The sequence below is a fragment of the Rhinatrema bivittatum genome, chromosome 2 (genome assembly GCF_901001135.1).
Source record: "Rhinatrema bivittatum chromosome 2, aRhiBiv1.1, whole genome shotgun sequence".
Classification (NCBI taxonomy): domain Eukaryota; kingdom Metazoa; phylum Chordata; class Amphibia; order Gymnophiona; family Rhinatrematidae; genus Rhinatrema; species Rhinatrema bivittatum.
The window spans coordinates 250328048-250344825 of NC_042616.1; the positions used below are offsets into that span (position 1 = coordinate 250328048).

General features: G+C 42.8%; 1 protein-coding gene across 2 annotated transcripts in view; it reads right to left on the reverse strand.

Annotated features, from left to right (window-relative positions):
- Window positions 1-1060: 1060 nt before the first annotated feature.
- The window catches only part of CMTM8 (CKLF like MARVEL transmembrane domain containing 8), an 89684-nt gene continuing 73966 nt past the window's right edge, over window positions 1061-16778 (reverse strand). For both annotated transcript variants that reach the window (XM_029589413.1, XM_029589414.1), the window contains exons 3-4: window positions 6739-6864; window positions 1061-1506 (exon numbers count right to left, since the gene is read on the reverse strand). In XM_029589413.1, coding sequence (XP_029445273.1) covers window positions 1429-1506; window positions 6739-6864 — 204 coding nt within the window. In that variant the 3' untranslated portion in view covers window positions 1061-1428. The remainder of the gene's footprint in view (window positions 1507-6738; window positions 6865-16778) is intronic.

Genomic DNA, 16778 nt, shown 5'->3' on the forward strand with positions numbered 1-16778 from the left:
TACGCTTTTATTTTGCAGTCAAGAAGATTATTCATATCTCTTGCAGTGCGCACAGAAGTTGCAGGCATCCCCATTGCGACTCGTCATCTGCTCCAAAATCCACAAAAGGATATCAACAGGGAGAAAATCCTTCCAAAAAGTTAGAAAAAAATGTCACGGAGACACATTACAAAGTACAAATAAAGCAGACACTGCCAGAGCTCTCCTTTTCATGATCTTGAAATTACAAGTGATCATTTTTTAGTAGTCGGCATTTTTAATAATCCCCCTCTGGCATAATACAGACACGAATCCCAACAGGTCCATTCGTACAATGCGACTGACCAGCTTTGCAACGGCCATAAAACATGTTGCTGGGCTGGCTGGCATCATTGTACGACTAGATCCAGCGGGGAAGGAGTGACGGGGGCTCACTTCTGCAACTTTCTACCTAGGAAACTCATGGAAGGCGTAAACAGCGATTGGGGTTCTTTTTTTTGTTGTTGTTTTTTACTTTTTCAATTTAATATTTCAGTTCAGCAAATTAACTGAACTGAAATTCAAAGGGGGAAAAAAGCCCAGAAATGAAATCATGAAACAGAAGTTTTTGTGTGTGTGCGTATCTAATAGTAATATCCTTGGGGAAACAAAATGACACTTCTGCACTTTTTCAAGATTTTTCCTATCCTTACCATGACTAGTTCAGGAATAAGTTGTAGCCCTGCCTGCATTTCTCATGTCACCTCTTGTTAAACATGGGCATTGGTTTCTGCATACCTGTATTCTTGTTGGTGGGCTTTTTTTTTAATGAAATAAATACGAAACAAACAATTCTAGTGGTTTTATAGCTGAAGTAATGTCCTATATAGTGAGGATTTATAAAGCATAAAAGGCCCCATCAATCAACTGAATAATGAGAAAAGGCTTTTTCTGGTACACAGATTTCCTCAGTAGGCATGCTTATGTGCTGGCTCCGCAGACTGAAATTATACTTTTGCATATATTTTTTGTAATTTTAGCTTTCTAAAGGAAAATGTCTTTGCAATAAATCTTGTGAAAAAATTCAAATAGTGCATATGGATCTGAGTGGTTTTTTTTTTTAATTAACAAATCTTTTTATATTTTTTTTCACAACACAATTTACATAATGTTTAGGAAAACACTGTGGATTAATTTTAAAACAATACAAAACACTGGGGGAAAAAGTACATGTTGTAGCACCACAGCACAATGAAGGAGCAGCTTCGTACAGAAACTTGAGGATTATAAATATCTATCCAACTAATGAATATAAAAATCATTTTTTACCAGGCTAAGTGTACAGAAAACTTTGACTGAAGAATCTTCTTCTGGTGGCATATTCTGTACCTGCTCGTTTCCTGTTTTCTGTGTATATATATATATGAGGAAATGAATATGCAGATTTTCTCTAGTTTGCGAAATAATGTTTCAAGTCCTTGATCTCCAAGACACAAAACTAAAATATGTATTTCCGGCATAGCAGATTGTGACCAGGAAGGCAAAGAACTGGAAAAACAGAAATACAACAAAACCACGTTATTATTTTTTACTGCTTTGCTCTAAAATTCATGGGGCACTGGGAGTGGAAAGTTATTGTGTGGTAGGGTGAAGGCAAAATAGATGCACAAGTCTAAAGAATGCTCAGTTACTTTAGAAATTCAAGCAAGCTGTGGCATTTACCACTGAAATGCAGTCTAAGACACACTGGCTGTGAAGTTCAGAAGTATGTGGGGATTAATCTTCTAATGGACAGAGCCGAATATCTCCAAAGTGCACCTGAATGCATTTTGTAGCACGAGAATAAAATGTCACGAGTCAAATGTGTTGCTCAGGGAACAGAGATTTGCAAGAACGCAAGTTTCCTTTTTTTCCTCCCTCTCTGCTGCTGGCCTGCCTGCCCATGTTATTAAGCAATAGAACATGACCAGATGGTCAGCTTTTCAATAGAAACTATAATCTTGCTGCTCAGTACTTTGGCAGTATTGACTGACTGTATCTGTAGCAATGAGCTCAAGTAGGGATGGCGAGCTCCAGTTGTCATAAGAACCTTAGAAGTTCCATTCTGGGTCAGATCAATGGTTCATCGAGCCCAGCATCCTGTCTCCAACAGCGGCCAGTCCAGGTCATTTGGAAGTACCTGGCAGATGCCAATGGAGAGATTCATTCACTATTTCTCACCCTTGGAAGTAAGAAGTGGCAAATCCCAAGCCTGCCTGCTTAATAATTGCTGATGCACCTTTGGCCAATCCTTTTTTAAACCCCAGCTGCACTACTTGCCTTGACCACATCTGCCAGCAACAAATTCCACAGCTTAGTAGTGCGTTGACTGAAAAAAATTACCTGTACTTTCTTAAAATGTGTTTTAAATATGCTACCAGTTAGTTTCATGCTGTGCTCTCTATTCTTAGTACTATTTGAAAGAGTAAATAACCATTCTCTAATTACCTTGTTCTACTCCACTCCTGATTTTATAAACCTCTATCATATTCCCTCTCAGTCTTCTCTTTTCAGAGCTGAAGAGTCCTAAGCTGTTTAGCCTTCCTTCCAGGGCCGAAGCTTCCATTGGGCAAATAGGCAGTTGCCTAGTGGGCAAAAGTTTTGTGGCAGCAAAAATCTAACCAGTGCAAGGCCCAGAAGGGTTCTGGTGCAGTGCCAATGCCATCAAAGAAGAAAGCACCGCACTGATGCCCACTGCTACTGGTAGGAGAGAGAGTGCTGTAGTGCGGCTGCTGCCAATAGGTAAGCTAGGGGAGGGGTGCATGATGAAAGGTTCGCCTAGGACATCAAATGCTCTTGCACTGGTCCCGCTTTCTTCATAAAAGAGCCATTTCATATCCTATAGAGGTGTGAATAGTGTAATCGATCATCTTAACAATCGATTTTGGCTGGGGGGGGGAAGGGAAATCTGATCATCGAGTTGTTTTTTTTCTAAAAATCGTTAAAAATCGTAAATCGGGGGAGGGCAGGAAAACCGGCACACCAAAAAAACCCTAAAACCCACCCGAACCTTTAAAACAAATCCCCCACCCTCCCGAACCCCCCCCCCAAAATGTTTTAAATTACCTGGGGTCCAGTGGGGGGGGTCCCGACGCGATCTCCTCCCGCTCTCTGGCCACCGCTGCGTTGAGAAATGGCGCCGGTGGCCCTTTGCCCTTATCATGTGACAGGGCAAAGGTAGCGCAGGCGCCATTTTGTTTCCTGTCTCCCGACGTCACGCATGTGGGAGATTGCCCCCGGACCCCCGCTGGACCCCCAGGAACCTTTGGCCAGCTTGGGGGGTCCGGGAGCGACCTCCTGCACGCGGGCCGTATTGCCAATCTTCAAAATGGGTGACCCGTATGACATAGTGAGGGCAAAGGTAGTGCCGGCGCCATTTTGAAGATTGGCAATACGGCCCGCGTGCAGGAGGTCGCTCCCGGACCCCCGCTGGACTTTTGGCAAGTCTTGTGGGGGTCAGGAGGCCCCCCCCAAGCTGGCCAAAAGTCCCTGGGGGTCCAGTGGGGGTCCGGGGGCGATCTCCCACACGCGTGACGTCGGGAGCCAGGAAACAAAATGGCGCCGGCGCTACCTTTGCCCTGTCACATGATAAGGGCAAAGGGCCACTGGCGCCATTTCTCAACGCAGCGGTGGCCAGAGAGTGGGAGGAGATCGCGTCGGGACCCCCGCACTGGACCCCAGGCAATTTAAAACATTTTGGGGGGGTTCGGGAGGGTGGGGGATTTGTTTTAAAGGTTCAGGTGGGTTTTAGGGTTTTTTTGGTGTGCCGGTTTTCCCGCGCCCTATTTAACGATACAATACAAATGCCCCTGACGATAAATCGGGGGCATTTGTATTGTATCGCGTATCTAACGATTTTGGACGATTTTAAAATTATCTGACGATAATTTTAATCGTTCAAAAACGATTCACATCCCTAATATTCTATAACATTTTTGTTTCCCTTCTGTGTACATAAGAACATAAGAAATGCCATACTGGGTCAGACCAAGAGTCCATCAAGCCCAGCATCCTGTTTCCAACAATGGCCAATCCAAATCACAAGTACCTGGCAAGTACCCAAACATTAGATAGATCACAAGCTACTATTGCTTATTAATTACCGTAATAGCAGTTTATGGATTTATCCTCAAGGAATTTATCCAAACCTTTTTTTAAACCCAGTTACACTAACTGCTGTAACCACATCCTCTGGCAATGAATTCCAGAGTTTAACTATGCACTGAATGTAAAATAATTTTCTTTGATTTGTTTTAAATGAGCTACTTGCTAACTTCATGGAGTGCCCCCTGGTTTTTTTTTTTATTATCTGAGAGAGTAAATAATCGATTTACATTAACTTGTTCAAGTCCTTTCATGATTTTGTAGACTTCTATCATATCTCCCCCTCAGTCATCTCTTCTCCAAACTGAACAGCCCTAACTTCTTTAACCTTTCCTTACAGGGCAGCTGTTCCATGCCCCTTATTTTGGTTGCCCTTCTCTGCACTTTCTCCAGTGCAGCTATATCCTTTTTGAGATGTGGTGACCAGAACTGCACACAGTATTCAAGGTGAGGTCTCACCATGGAGCGATACAGAGGCATTATGACATCCATCACTTTATTTTCCATTCCATTCCTAATAATTCCTAGCATTCCATTTGCTTTTTGACCACTGCTGCACACTGAGTGAGGAGCTCACTGTTCACTACTCCAAGATCCTATTCCCTAGTGGTAACTCCTAATATGATACCCAACAATCTGCACATATAGCTGGGATTATTTTTCTGTGTCTACATCACTTTACAATGTCAACATTACACTTTATCTGCCACTTAGATGTTCCCTAGTCTTGCAAGTTCCTCCTGCAATTCCTCACAATCTGTTCAAGTTTAAATTACTTGAATAATTTTGCGTCATCTGCAGATTTGATAACTTCACTCATTGCTCCCTTTTCCAGGTCATTAATGAATATATTAAACAATACTTGTCCCAGTAGACATCATTGGGTCTCTCTACTATTGACCTCTCTCCATTGGGAAAACTGACTGTATAGCAGAGCCTAAATAAGCATTTTAGTGCCCTGGGCAGGCAAACTTATTTGCACTCACTTTCCCCACCTTGATCTCTTTCACACTGATCCCCAGTCCTTTCTCCCTCTGTCCCATCTTCCCCCCAGCCTGGATGATAGAAGGACCGTGGCACATTCTCTGCCTTTTCATCCACTACCAGCCCACACTTGCATTTCAGCCAGCTTTCCACCCCTAAAAGGATTTACGCCCTGGGCAGTTGCCCTGTTGCCTACCCCTACTTTAATCTTATTTTTTCTTTCCTATGCTTTAACCAGTTGCCAGTCCACAACAGGATATTGTCTCCTAGCCTATGATGTTTTAATTTCCTCAAGAGTCTCTCATAAGGAACTACATCAAATTCCTTCTAGGAATACACTATATAAGGGTTCCCAATGGCTCATAAATTTATGGGCTGTCTATAATAAAACCTAAACACAAAATTTCCAACGGCCTTCTTTGCAATGAGTGACAATTTCCAAAACATGTTTGTGTGTGAACATGTCCCTTTTCAAGTTACATCCAACACTCAAAAGTTACAAGCCTAATTTTCAACTTGCATGCATAACCCTCAAAGCTATAAGCCTAATTCAAAGTGGCCTACGTAGCAATGGTTTTCTCCAGTTTTGTTTCTATGGGAATGATGCTTAGTACATAGGGCCCATAGGTGCATAAATTGAAATTTACACATGTAAGTTTTTGTACATGTGCAGTTTAAAAATAACAGAGATGGACAAATGATCAGGCATATGAGGTATAACTGTAAAAATGGACCCCCCCCCCCCCCACACACACACACAAAAGCTTTTTCTTCCAGTCCTGGTGGTCAGTAAAAATCTATCAGACTTTCAATTAAAAAAAAAGTTTTAGGAGTTGACAACTCTGCACTGTATCAACCAGCTCACCCAGAATTTTGGACTGAAAGTAATTGTTCTGACCAATGAGATTACAGTTTCTAACCTCCCCTTGGTTTCTCCTACTGTTGGGATATAGTCCTGGACCTAAGTCTTTAACTGTTTACAGAACAGGCTTAGCTCATTAATTGTTGCTTGCAGCTAAAATGAATACCACTTCTAAGTGGAACTATGTTGTCCCCTCTAGGCTGGCAGATTATCATTCCAAGATTTGGCAGATTTCAGAGAATCTGGAGTACCTGACCTTTCAGATTAAAGACAAGCTATCTAGGTTCCAAGATATCATGTTCTGGAATATGCAGGACACAGGATTATCAAAAGCAAGTACGTTTAAACAATGAAAGACTTTCCTTGTATTTCTGTTCCTTGTCGTGCAGCTGTTGTAGCACCCAACTTCCTACTTGAGCCACAGTGGTTGAGATATGTGTCTTGCAGTTCGCATCCACGGCTGTTATGGTTATGTATGTTTTAAGATGAGCATTAATTCCCCTTTTGGAATTTTTGCTGGATGACATTAATGCTGCCAGCTTGAAAGAAGTTACATTTCCACTGAAGGGGCTGCCCCCTGTTCCTAAGGAAAGAAAGCCATTCGCCCCCGTGGTTCTGTGCTGTAAGAGTCCTTCCTACAGATCTATTATTAGAACCCAACCTCCCTGTGATGTCATAAGGAATCCCAGCTGCTGTGAGCTCTCCCCCAGAGGTGAGGGGTTCACCTGCCTTCCTGATGTGCTGACTGGAAAGGGGGCTGAGTTCCCGTTAGCATGGAAAGCAATACTCACTGATGAAGCTGCCCAGCTGTTGTAATCGTGCTGACTGTGGTGGTTATACTCTTTGGTGACTGAGGAGGCATCTACGATGGCAGCACTGAGGTATAGTATGAAGGCACTCCCATTAAAACACAGACCCTGCAGGGGGAAGATATTAAAAGGTATCATATTAAATAGCTCCCAGATGACAATCATATCCATAGGTGAAAATGTAACAAAAATGAGAAATACATATAGACGTACATCGTGCAATATTGTTTTAGTTATTACACTTTTACAATTCATGGATATTAGTCAGGGCTAAGACCTCTCACATGCATCCAGGGTCGCCTGAAAGCTTACAAAATGCAGAATGGTAGAAGTAACCAGCAAGAGGGATTTTCAAAACTTTTAAACAGAATCACCTCTCCAGAATATAGCTATGTTTTGATTTTGAGAAAACCAGAACTGGATCAGCTGGCAACTATACAGAAGACAGGACAATTTTAGGAAACATAAAAAAAAAAAGTAAAGCAATGTTTGTCATTAAGCATGGACACAGGTCATACAGATGTTGATTTGGACCTCCAGTAGAGAGAACATTTGACTTTTTACCTTTGCTACACAAATGGTACTCCAGAGAGAGCTTTGATGGTTCCAATGACTAGCAGTTTAAATTTTAGGTAGATATAATGAAATAAAGTATAATAAATAAATATGATGCAGATATATTCACTAGGATTAGAAAAGATGGTCTATTCACATTTAATGTGTTTGTTACTACAGAAGAGGTATTTTACTCCTCTCCTCCTGCTCCTCTGTCATAGCTGCAGAATTTCCAGTGGGGTTATTTCAATTTTTGGACAGTGGGTCCCAGGGTACAGGGGATATCATTTTGTTAAGGACAGAAAAGAATCTAAATGATGATCAGGCAAGTAGCACACTGCTTGGCCATCCTGCCAAAATATGGGGGTTGTCACTCCCTACTCATGGAACATGATCAATGGCTGATCAAGGATGCCACTTCCCAGAAGGCGTCTACTCACAGATCCTATGGCATTGTGGTCCAAGCTAGGTTCTGGACAGACTCTTCCCTTAGTCTACAGGCAGTCCCCTCCCGATACTAGTCCTCTTGCTTTGGATGGCACAGAGTTAGATGGCCCTCTCCAGATTAAGTACCTGAATGTAGTTTCCCTTGAGCTGCCAATGAAAAGGCATGAACTAAAATCTAAATAAAATGACAGCAGATAAGGACAATTACGCCCATTTAGTCTGCCCAATTTTATTTCTGGTGCAATTCCATAGACCCCAGCTGATCTCTGGTTTTCCTCTCACTTCTTCAAAACTAGCGATCCTCTGTGCTTATCCCACATTTTCTTGAATTATTGTTTCCTTCTTTGTCTGCACCATCTCCACTGGGAGGCCATGCTATTCCTCCACCACCATTCCTGTGAACGCATACAGTATTATCTGATTGTTGTTCTCGAATCGGCCAACCTTCGGCTTCATATCATGACCTCCTCTGTAAAGGGTTTGCTTCCTGTGCCCAAATTATAATTTAGAGGAATTTTAATGTCTCTTATCATATTCCCCTGTCTCCTTTTCTCTAAGGTATATATATTTAAGTCCTCAAATGTCATGTCATATGAACTTTGATGTTGACCCTGCACCATTTTGCTAGCCTTTCTCTGGACTGCTTTCTGTCTATATCCTTTTGGCAGTACAGCCTCCAGAATCAGACAATATTCTAGGTTGAGGTATCACCAATGAGCTATACAGAAGCAGCAGCATCACCATTTTGTCTGCCGAATAAGCCTCTCCTTATATATCCTACCATTCCATTGCAGAGCTGGAAAATTATTAGGAAACCCTAGGTGTTAGCAAGTAATTTTTTTGGAGCCAGAAAGGGATGAGGATGATGATGTGGGATTGCAAGATTATGACTGGGTTGCTTGGTTTTAGGGTTTGTTTGTTTTTTAAATTTCTATTGTTTGTTATATTTGATTGTTATGATGTAATTTTTATGATGTTTCAACAGTCATAAATTGTAAACCACATTGTGTAACTTTACTTGGTCAGGATTGTGGAATTTAAATTGAATAAATAAATAATAAAATTAACTTCAGTCCTTGTAGCACTAGGTCCCCACTACGTTTTTTGCTTATAAAGATCAGGTAGGCAGTGTAAGGGTACAAGGAGCATACCACCTATTCTTCAGCTCCCCCATGTGGGTTGCTGTAATGGTTGCTTCCTGACCCTATTAAAGGCAGAGACCACTAGTGAGAATGTGAATTTCTAGTTTGTTTTTGGAGGAAGCAGGAATGTTTCTTTTGAGTTCCTCTTTCTTTTTCTTCTGATTTTAGTTTGGGGAAAAGAAGAAGAACTTGTAGACCTTCCATACTGGGGAAATTTAAGAAACTGTGGGCCGGATTTTAAAAGCTTTACATGCGTAGAGTGGCTTACGCGCGCAGGGCCTATTTTATAAAAGCCCGGCGACGCACATAAAACCCCAGGACACATCTAAGTCCCGGGGGCTTTACTAAGGGGGTGGCCTGGGGTGGGACAGGGGTGGGGTCAGAGGTGTCTGGCAAGGCATCCAATTGCCGCTGTGTTGGAGGATCGCGTGCCGGCAGGCTGCCGGTGCGTGCAACCTGCGCCTGCCTGGTGAGAGAAAACATTTTGGGGGTTAGGTCAGGCTAGGGGGAATGGGGGAAGCCCATGGGCATCGGCGCACACAAGGTGCACTAGTGTGTACCCCCTTGCACGTGCCGACCCTTGAAATCGGGCGTACATGTGTGCGCGCTGGGTAGCATGCGTACATTTGAAAATGTACCCCTGTGTGTTTCACTCTTTTCTGAGGAGCATGAGCTTTTATTTTTGGATTCATTTGCAGGAAGTTTCCAATCCACCCTTCCTTTTCTTTGAAATTTGTGAGGACTGGTCCTATATTGCTTTGCCATTTGAATCTTTCCACCTAAGAGAGTCAGCCCTACGTCACAGAAGCTTGAAAGGAGGCTTGGACAATCATCCAATGTCCAGGAAGAGAACAGAAGAAAGGAAAGGCTGAAAAGAATGGCAGCAATCTGGAGGATTGGTGCCATTCACTCTCCATCAGATATTTTGGGAAGGAGTTGGGAGGCACCCTTCAGGCAGCACAAGGAGTATAATATACCAAAGGATTAGTAAGGAGTTGATACCATGACATCTCATCAAAGGTATTGCAAACTGGGAAATGAATTTGATCCACCATCCTACCGTACAGAAATCCCCTGAGAGGAAGCTCTAAAACTGCCCTTTAAGCAGGGAGGGATCTGAATGGGAAATCCGTTTTTGAAGAAACTGCAGAGTCACAGATTTTGCCAGGAATGAGTTTTTGCATAATGGACTGTATAGAGAGAGGACATATAAACAGTACTATATTCCACCTTAAAATCACTTATCAGTGCAATTATACTGAAAACTCACCACGAGTCCAGTGTACTTATTACTCTCTGCTATAGAAACTGTAAAACAACACCCAAGTCCTGGGAGAGTATTCTGCCTCACTGGTACCTTAAGCCCCAGGATTGGGTGTGTGCCCATTGGACTATAGAGGACCTCAGTCCAGGGGTTACATACAAATAAACCTGGATCTTGAATCAAATGTATGCAAATCTATGACAAATATTCACTGACTACATGACTACTACAACTCCCTTTATTGGAGATTATCATTGGGTTCACTGAAACAACTGCAAATCCTCCAAAACACAGCAGTGAGTTTACTGGTCAGAGCAAAAGCTAGGGACTATATTACACTAATTCCAGAGAGGTTGCATTGGTTCCTTTATTAATCAAAGAGATAAATATACATTGTTACAAATTGTATACAGTTGTTTGAATCAAACAGGCCCACTCTACCTTTATGAGCTTTTAGAGCTCTATACCACAGAGTTCTCCGATCTTCACAACAGGCACCGTTATTTCATGTAAAACCTGAAATTACCCATTCTACGGCATTTATTTATGTGGCACCATTTTTTTGGAATTTGATCCCACAAGAGATTAATTTTAGAAAAACAGTGAAGACTTGGCTCTTTGCGCGAGCATTTCCTATTTAAGTGAAACAGGTTGCTTACAGAGGTAGGATTGCCAATGAGTGGGCTAACAGACTGATTGGGAATTTAGCAGGATGAGCAGACAAGTAAGAATGGTGAATACTGTAATTCTGGGATGGTTGATTTCTGGCACTTAAACAGTTAATATAGGAATCTTAAATATTGTTAGGGCATTGTTTATGTACTGTATTATAGTGTATTGGATTGTTGAATTTTCTAAAAACATGACAACCATCCCTGTGTCTGGAACTTAAGGATAAGAGTTCACCATGTCTCACCAAGGGAGAGACAAACTGATACTTTCCCCACTCCCACAATCCTCTTCTCCAATATTTCATCTCTCCCTTCCATCCTTCCCCATGGTGTTCCTCCTTCTTCTCCCTCCACAAGGCCCATCTCTTCCCATGATGCTCGTCTTCCTCCAACCCCATCTCTCCTCATGGTGCTCGTCTTCCTTTACCCCACCCATCCCCATTTTCCCCATAGTGCTTCTCCTCCCTCCCATTTCTTCCCATAGTGCTCCTCTTCCTTCCTCCTCCCATCTTTCCCCATGGTACTCCTATTCTTCCCCGCTCCCCCCCCCCCCCCCCCCCCCCACACACATCCACTCCATTTATCCCTATGGTGCAACTCTCTGAGAAATGGTCAGAGTCCATGGGAAAATTGTACTTGTGGCTTTGCAATTCTGCAAGCTGTTTTGAAACTTGTCTGCAACTCATGAAATTTGATTCTGCGTTGTGTCAGAAGTGGAGCCTAAATGGTAAACCAACAAAGTAAAATAGTCTTTGTTGTTATTTTTAAAAAAGTCTTTCTTAAGAACAACTTTTGTTTTCCTGTACCAGCTTCTGTGTATGTACATCAGTCTCAGGAATTTAAATAGATTTACCGGTATATACTATCAAGCTAGGGCAAGAGAACATTGAAGTAATCTCATCTTAGTCTGACTTTCCTCACTCCAAATTACATCAGATCTTCACTGAGGTCTACTGTGCTGTTCGTACATCTCACTCTGCATGTAAAACTGGTCCCAAAACCCCACCTCAAGTTACTAGCTGGCCCTCCTATAGTGATATAAATAGTTGACTACTATTCTCTCTCAACACACATTGTGATAAACTACCTATGCGAAGCATGCAGTGCAGTAATTCTAAAATTATCATAACCACATCCCTTTTTCTTATTGCGAGCATTAACCATGCGAAAATTGTAGCATTTTGATGAATCTAGGCCTGAGTAATTGTGAAATAAATATTGCTAATTACCATTCAATAATCAATCAATATGGAGATGACATAAGAATAGATAGTTTGCTAGCCTGTTACCATGTTTGGAAGCTTAAAGATAAGAGGAAAATATGTCTCCTCCCTATAAAATGCTGTACAATATGGAACACAAAGAGGCAGAGAAGATCCAGGACCCAATTATCCTGAGATCAACCTTTGTTGAGAGACATGAACTTGAACGAATTTCATGGGACATTCTAGAGAAGCGATTCACAACACAAAGCTGAAGATTAGCCCATCTAAACATTTAGTAAGAACCGAGGAATTTTGGGTGAGAAACATAACTTCTTTTGCTTATTGGACATACTTTGGGACATGGAATATTAAAGCTTTTTCCAGACTAGGTAATAAGAAATAATAAATTAGCGCTCAGTGTCTCCAGGTCCATCTTGGTAAATTATGAAGTAATGGCTCTTTGGTTATAGGACCTATGTGAAATATCTGTGATGGGGGAAGCCGAATTCTGGCTCTTATTAGCAGTGGTGGCCCCTTAATAGTATGGCAGCAGAGGCTTCAACAGGTAAGCTTGCCAGCAGAGTGTGTCAGAGGTCTCCATCCAGACCCTGCCCCTATGTGTGAGGTCAGCATACTGTAGGTGTGTAAATGTAGTGTACCACTCTCCAGTGCTAACAAAACTCCTGTGCTCATAATTCACAGGGAGAATCTAGATTCAGCTTTAACACAGGACCTGAGGAAGCAAGTATCTTTCCACGTGGATAGGTGTCTCCTCCTCCATGGGGTGTAATATCCTTATGTGAAGGGATGTCTAAAAGGAGAAGGAAGTTCCAGAGGGACTTCCTGGGAGGTCAAAGTGTTGGAAGAAGAGTTCCTGAGATTCTCAGGAGACCCAACAGAGAAGGGGGAATGGGGAATTCAGCAACATTTTGGATGAGTGTACCAGGAGTCCTAAGGGAGTCCTGGGAAAATCTACAGAGTCAAAGACTGATCAAGCAATCCAGTCAAAGGCTCTGGAGAAGAATCAAAGTGAGAAGAACAGAGAGAAAAAGAAGATTCAGCTACCCAAAATGTACTGGGAAGGCCTAAGTTGGAAGGGTACCCTGAAGACTTAACACAAGATTTATTTTTTTTTAACACTGGAAATGTAACTCATGATCAGAGGTAGAGTTATAGTAACTCAAGGTTCTGGGGCTAGTCTTAGTCTATGATGCTGTGCTGGAGAATAATCCTTGACCTGGAGATCCTGGTACAGGGGTCCTGGACTCGGGTCTTCTGGATAGACTACTGAAGCTAGAAACCCCAGGTCTGGAAGCATGCTGGCATAGCATCCTAGACAAACAATATCTCCAGAAATATGAGTTAACTTTTATTCCATCTCTGGCCTGGGAGTTCAATTGCCAGATCTAATTTTAAAAAAGAAAAATGGGCCAAGTATTGGGGTACCTGATTTCAGTTCCCCAAGCCAGAGACCCTTTACCCTGGTACCCTCTGCAGCCCCCAGCCAGAGAGACTCTGCTATGGGATGCCTGGACTCAGAGATGCAAAATTGTTATACGTGCAACTCTCTATTGTTATATAATTGGAGGAAGGCACTTATAGTAGCATACAATTGTCTCCTTTTTGCAGTGCTCGCTGTATGTACAACTGACTAATGCAGTCACCTTGTGATTCTCCCGATTCCTTGTGTTTTGGTGTGCAAGGCCCACCATCCCTCCGTTGCGCTGCTGTCATACAGCACCTGCCTGGCCAATAGTTCTGCTGCCAGCAGTTCTCAGGTCTTACACACGGAGACAAATCCGGAGAAGCCCACAGCAACAGTACTAGACAGTTGTACACACAAGTGCAGCATAGTGGCGACAACTGTGTTACTGCAAATGTCTGCCCCAATCAGAAACACTTTTTAAAATCCTTAGCCTAACATGTCTTTTCAGGTTTTTTTATGCTCAGAATCATGATTTTTGCTGGGTGGTGTTTTTTTTCACACATTTTTTTTTTTAAACTCCTGATGCATTTGTACATGTGGCCCAGGCCCTAAATCTTGGACCTATGTCACTAGTAATGTATTCTTTTATCTTAATCCAATTTTGCCATGTAACCTCTAATTTTGGTTATTTTGTGATTAGTGCTGTTACAGGAGTATGTGGCATAGTTCACGGCTGTCTCATTAAGTAAGAGTCTTAAGGAGGACCTCTAGGATGAGTGCGCCCTGCATTCAGCTCAGAGGGGATGTATGGGCATAGGTACCATCTCTGTCGTTGCATGAGCTCCTCCAGTGTTGGCTCCGGTACTCCTGTGTGGATCAGGAGCTGCAGGGCCTTGAGGGAGGGCACAGGAAGCTATTGGCTGACTGTGGACTGTCTGTCTAACAGGCTGCAGGGGGACCAGAGAGCAGCAGCAGTGCAGGCAGGGCCAGATTTAGGCACAGACAGCACAGGTGTGCATCTTGGGCGCCAAATTCTAAAGGAGCCAAAAAACCCAAAACTGGGACTCCTCTCTTGCCATTTGATTTCCACGGGGAGGGGAAGAAGGAAACCCCTTGCCTTAGGTCCCCTGCCTATGGGCACCATCTTCTTAAATTTGGCTCTGAGGATAGGACAGGCAGGCTTTCTGTCCTCGGTCTGCCCTGAGGGGCAGTGGAGATGGGGAGGGCTGCTGATAGAAGTAATGGGAAAGGGGAAAGAGGGACAGAAAGGAATGGAGGAGCACTGAGGAGCGTGAGAAAAGGGGCTGGGAGAACTGCTGGGAGATGAGGAAAGGGAATGCTGGCTGGGTTATGGGACAACTGGTTGTAAAATGGATACTAACTAGGAGAATATTGCTGTGAGGGTCTGGGAGAGGAACTGAAACAAGGGATTCTGGCTGGGACCGGAGGAGAGGGATGGTTTTGAAGCTGTGTGAGAGAGAAGCAGACACAGGCTTTGAGGGCAAGAAGGGCTGGGAAGGGGGATATGGGCAATGAGAAGTGGTAAGGAGCTGAGAGAAGGGGGATACAAGATGGGAGAGAAGACATGGACTGTGATAAGACAAGGAGCTAGGGTGAGGGTTTAGGGGTCAGGCAAAGGGAACAAGAGGTGAAGAGAACTAAGAAGGGAGCTGTGTGAGACAGAGAGCGGGGGCCAGGGGGGAGGGCTTTAGGGCACGTAAACCATGAGAAGGGTTGTGAAAAGGGAGGGGAGCATAGTGGAGGGAAGAGGCATGAAGGGATGAGGAGAGAGATGGAATTGGCAGGAGGGGCGAAATTAGGAGAAGGTGAGAGAAGATAGTGAGCTGTGGAGAGTCAGCTGGCAGATAGAAAGAGATATACACATGGAGGAAAAATAACAGAAATGAAAAAGAAATAAAAGGAAAACCAGAAAATAAATATTTAAATAAAAGGAATGAGAAGCAAAAAAGAGGAAACCTGGATAATGCCAAGGGCAAGCAGGTTGAAGACATTTATATTTTAAGTTTTTGGTGAAGATTTCTCTAAGAACCAAGATGGGTCAAGGGTAGGGGGCAGGTGATATTTGCTCTTTTCTTCCAGCCCTGCAGTCATTGGGGTAGATAAGGGATTTTATTGTAAGGATGGGGAAGGGGAGCTTGTGGTAAAAGCATGCTATGCCATGAACTGAAAGTTTCTCTCAAAAATTGCTCCCTCTTGGCAGCTCCAGTTGCTGCCAAGGCTTGAAGTGAGAAGGAATGGAAGGGAAAACTGTTCCTCTAGTTCACAAAAATAAAAAAATATATCTTTCAATAGGCAGCAGTTATCTCTGGGGTTTCAAAATTTGATGGTGAGACAGACTATGTTCAGCCAGGGGCAACAGAATGCCCTTTTTGGGTGGGGGGCAATCAAGCTATGCCCAAGCTCCACCCCCAAGGTCTTACTTTACATTGAAAGTTGGTCATTCTCTCTTACATGCACTCTTTGCATGAATCAGAGTATAATTATTCATGCTAGAAAACCAGACATAGCAGTGAAGGAGAAAATAACAAAATGGCATTATTAATAGAAATATCAGTACAAAGCCAGTATTCTGTACTGTATATGGAAAGAGAGAGAAGATCATCAAGTACAAAGAGATGTAATCTGAGACCAAGAAAAATGTGATCTAAAGATACAGAAACTTTTTTTTCTTACTTGTAAAGAATGCAATACAGAAAATACCACATCATAATCATGCAATAACAAGGTAATCAGAACACAAGACAACTCATTAATTTGCACTGACATATCACTAGCACATTCATCTTTAATCACTGGAGCAGACTTATCTTATATGTCTATTCAAGAACACCAATCCAAGGAATACTCTACTATCTGCAATTTGCCCACAAACCTCTGTGGTAAGGAAAAAAAATGTTTTCCCATGCTTGTACATTACTGTAGTCCTACATGTCACAGTGCAAATTTAATATTCAGCCTCTCCAACCAACCATAGGCCTGGATTTATCAAAATGTGGTAAGTACTGCATGTGATTGCAAGAATTTGTGATAAGTGTCAGACCTGTTGTGTTTCCTGCATGGACCATTTTTGTGAGTGAGTGAGAGAGAGAGAGAGGGAGAGAGAGAGAGAGAGAGACTGGCCATAATGTCATCCCCATAGGTAGGTATTTGTATCCCTATGGTAGGCCCATCTAGTAACTCGAGGTGGGGTTTAGGTATGAGTGTAGGGGGTTAGGGGCCACTTTGACATTCTACGTGACACATACGAACAGAACAGTGGTCTCTTGTGAAGACTTGATGACCTTTGGAGTG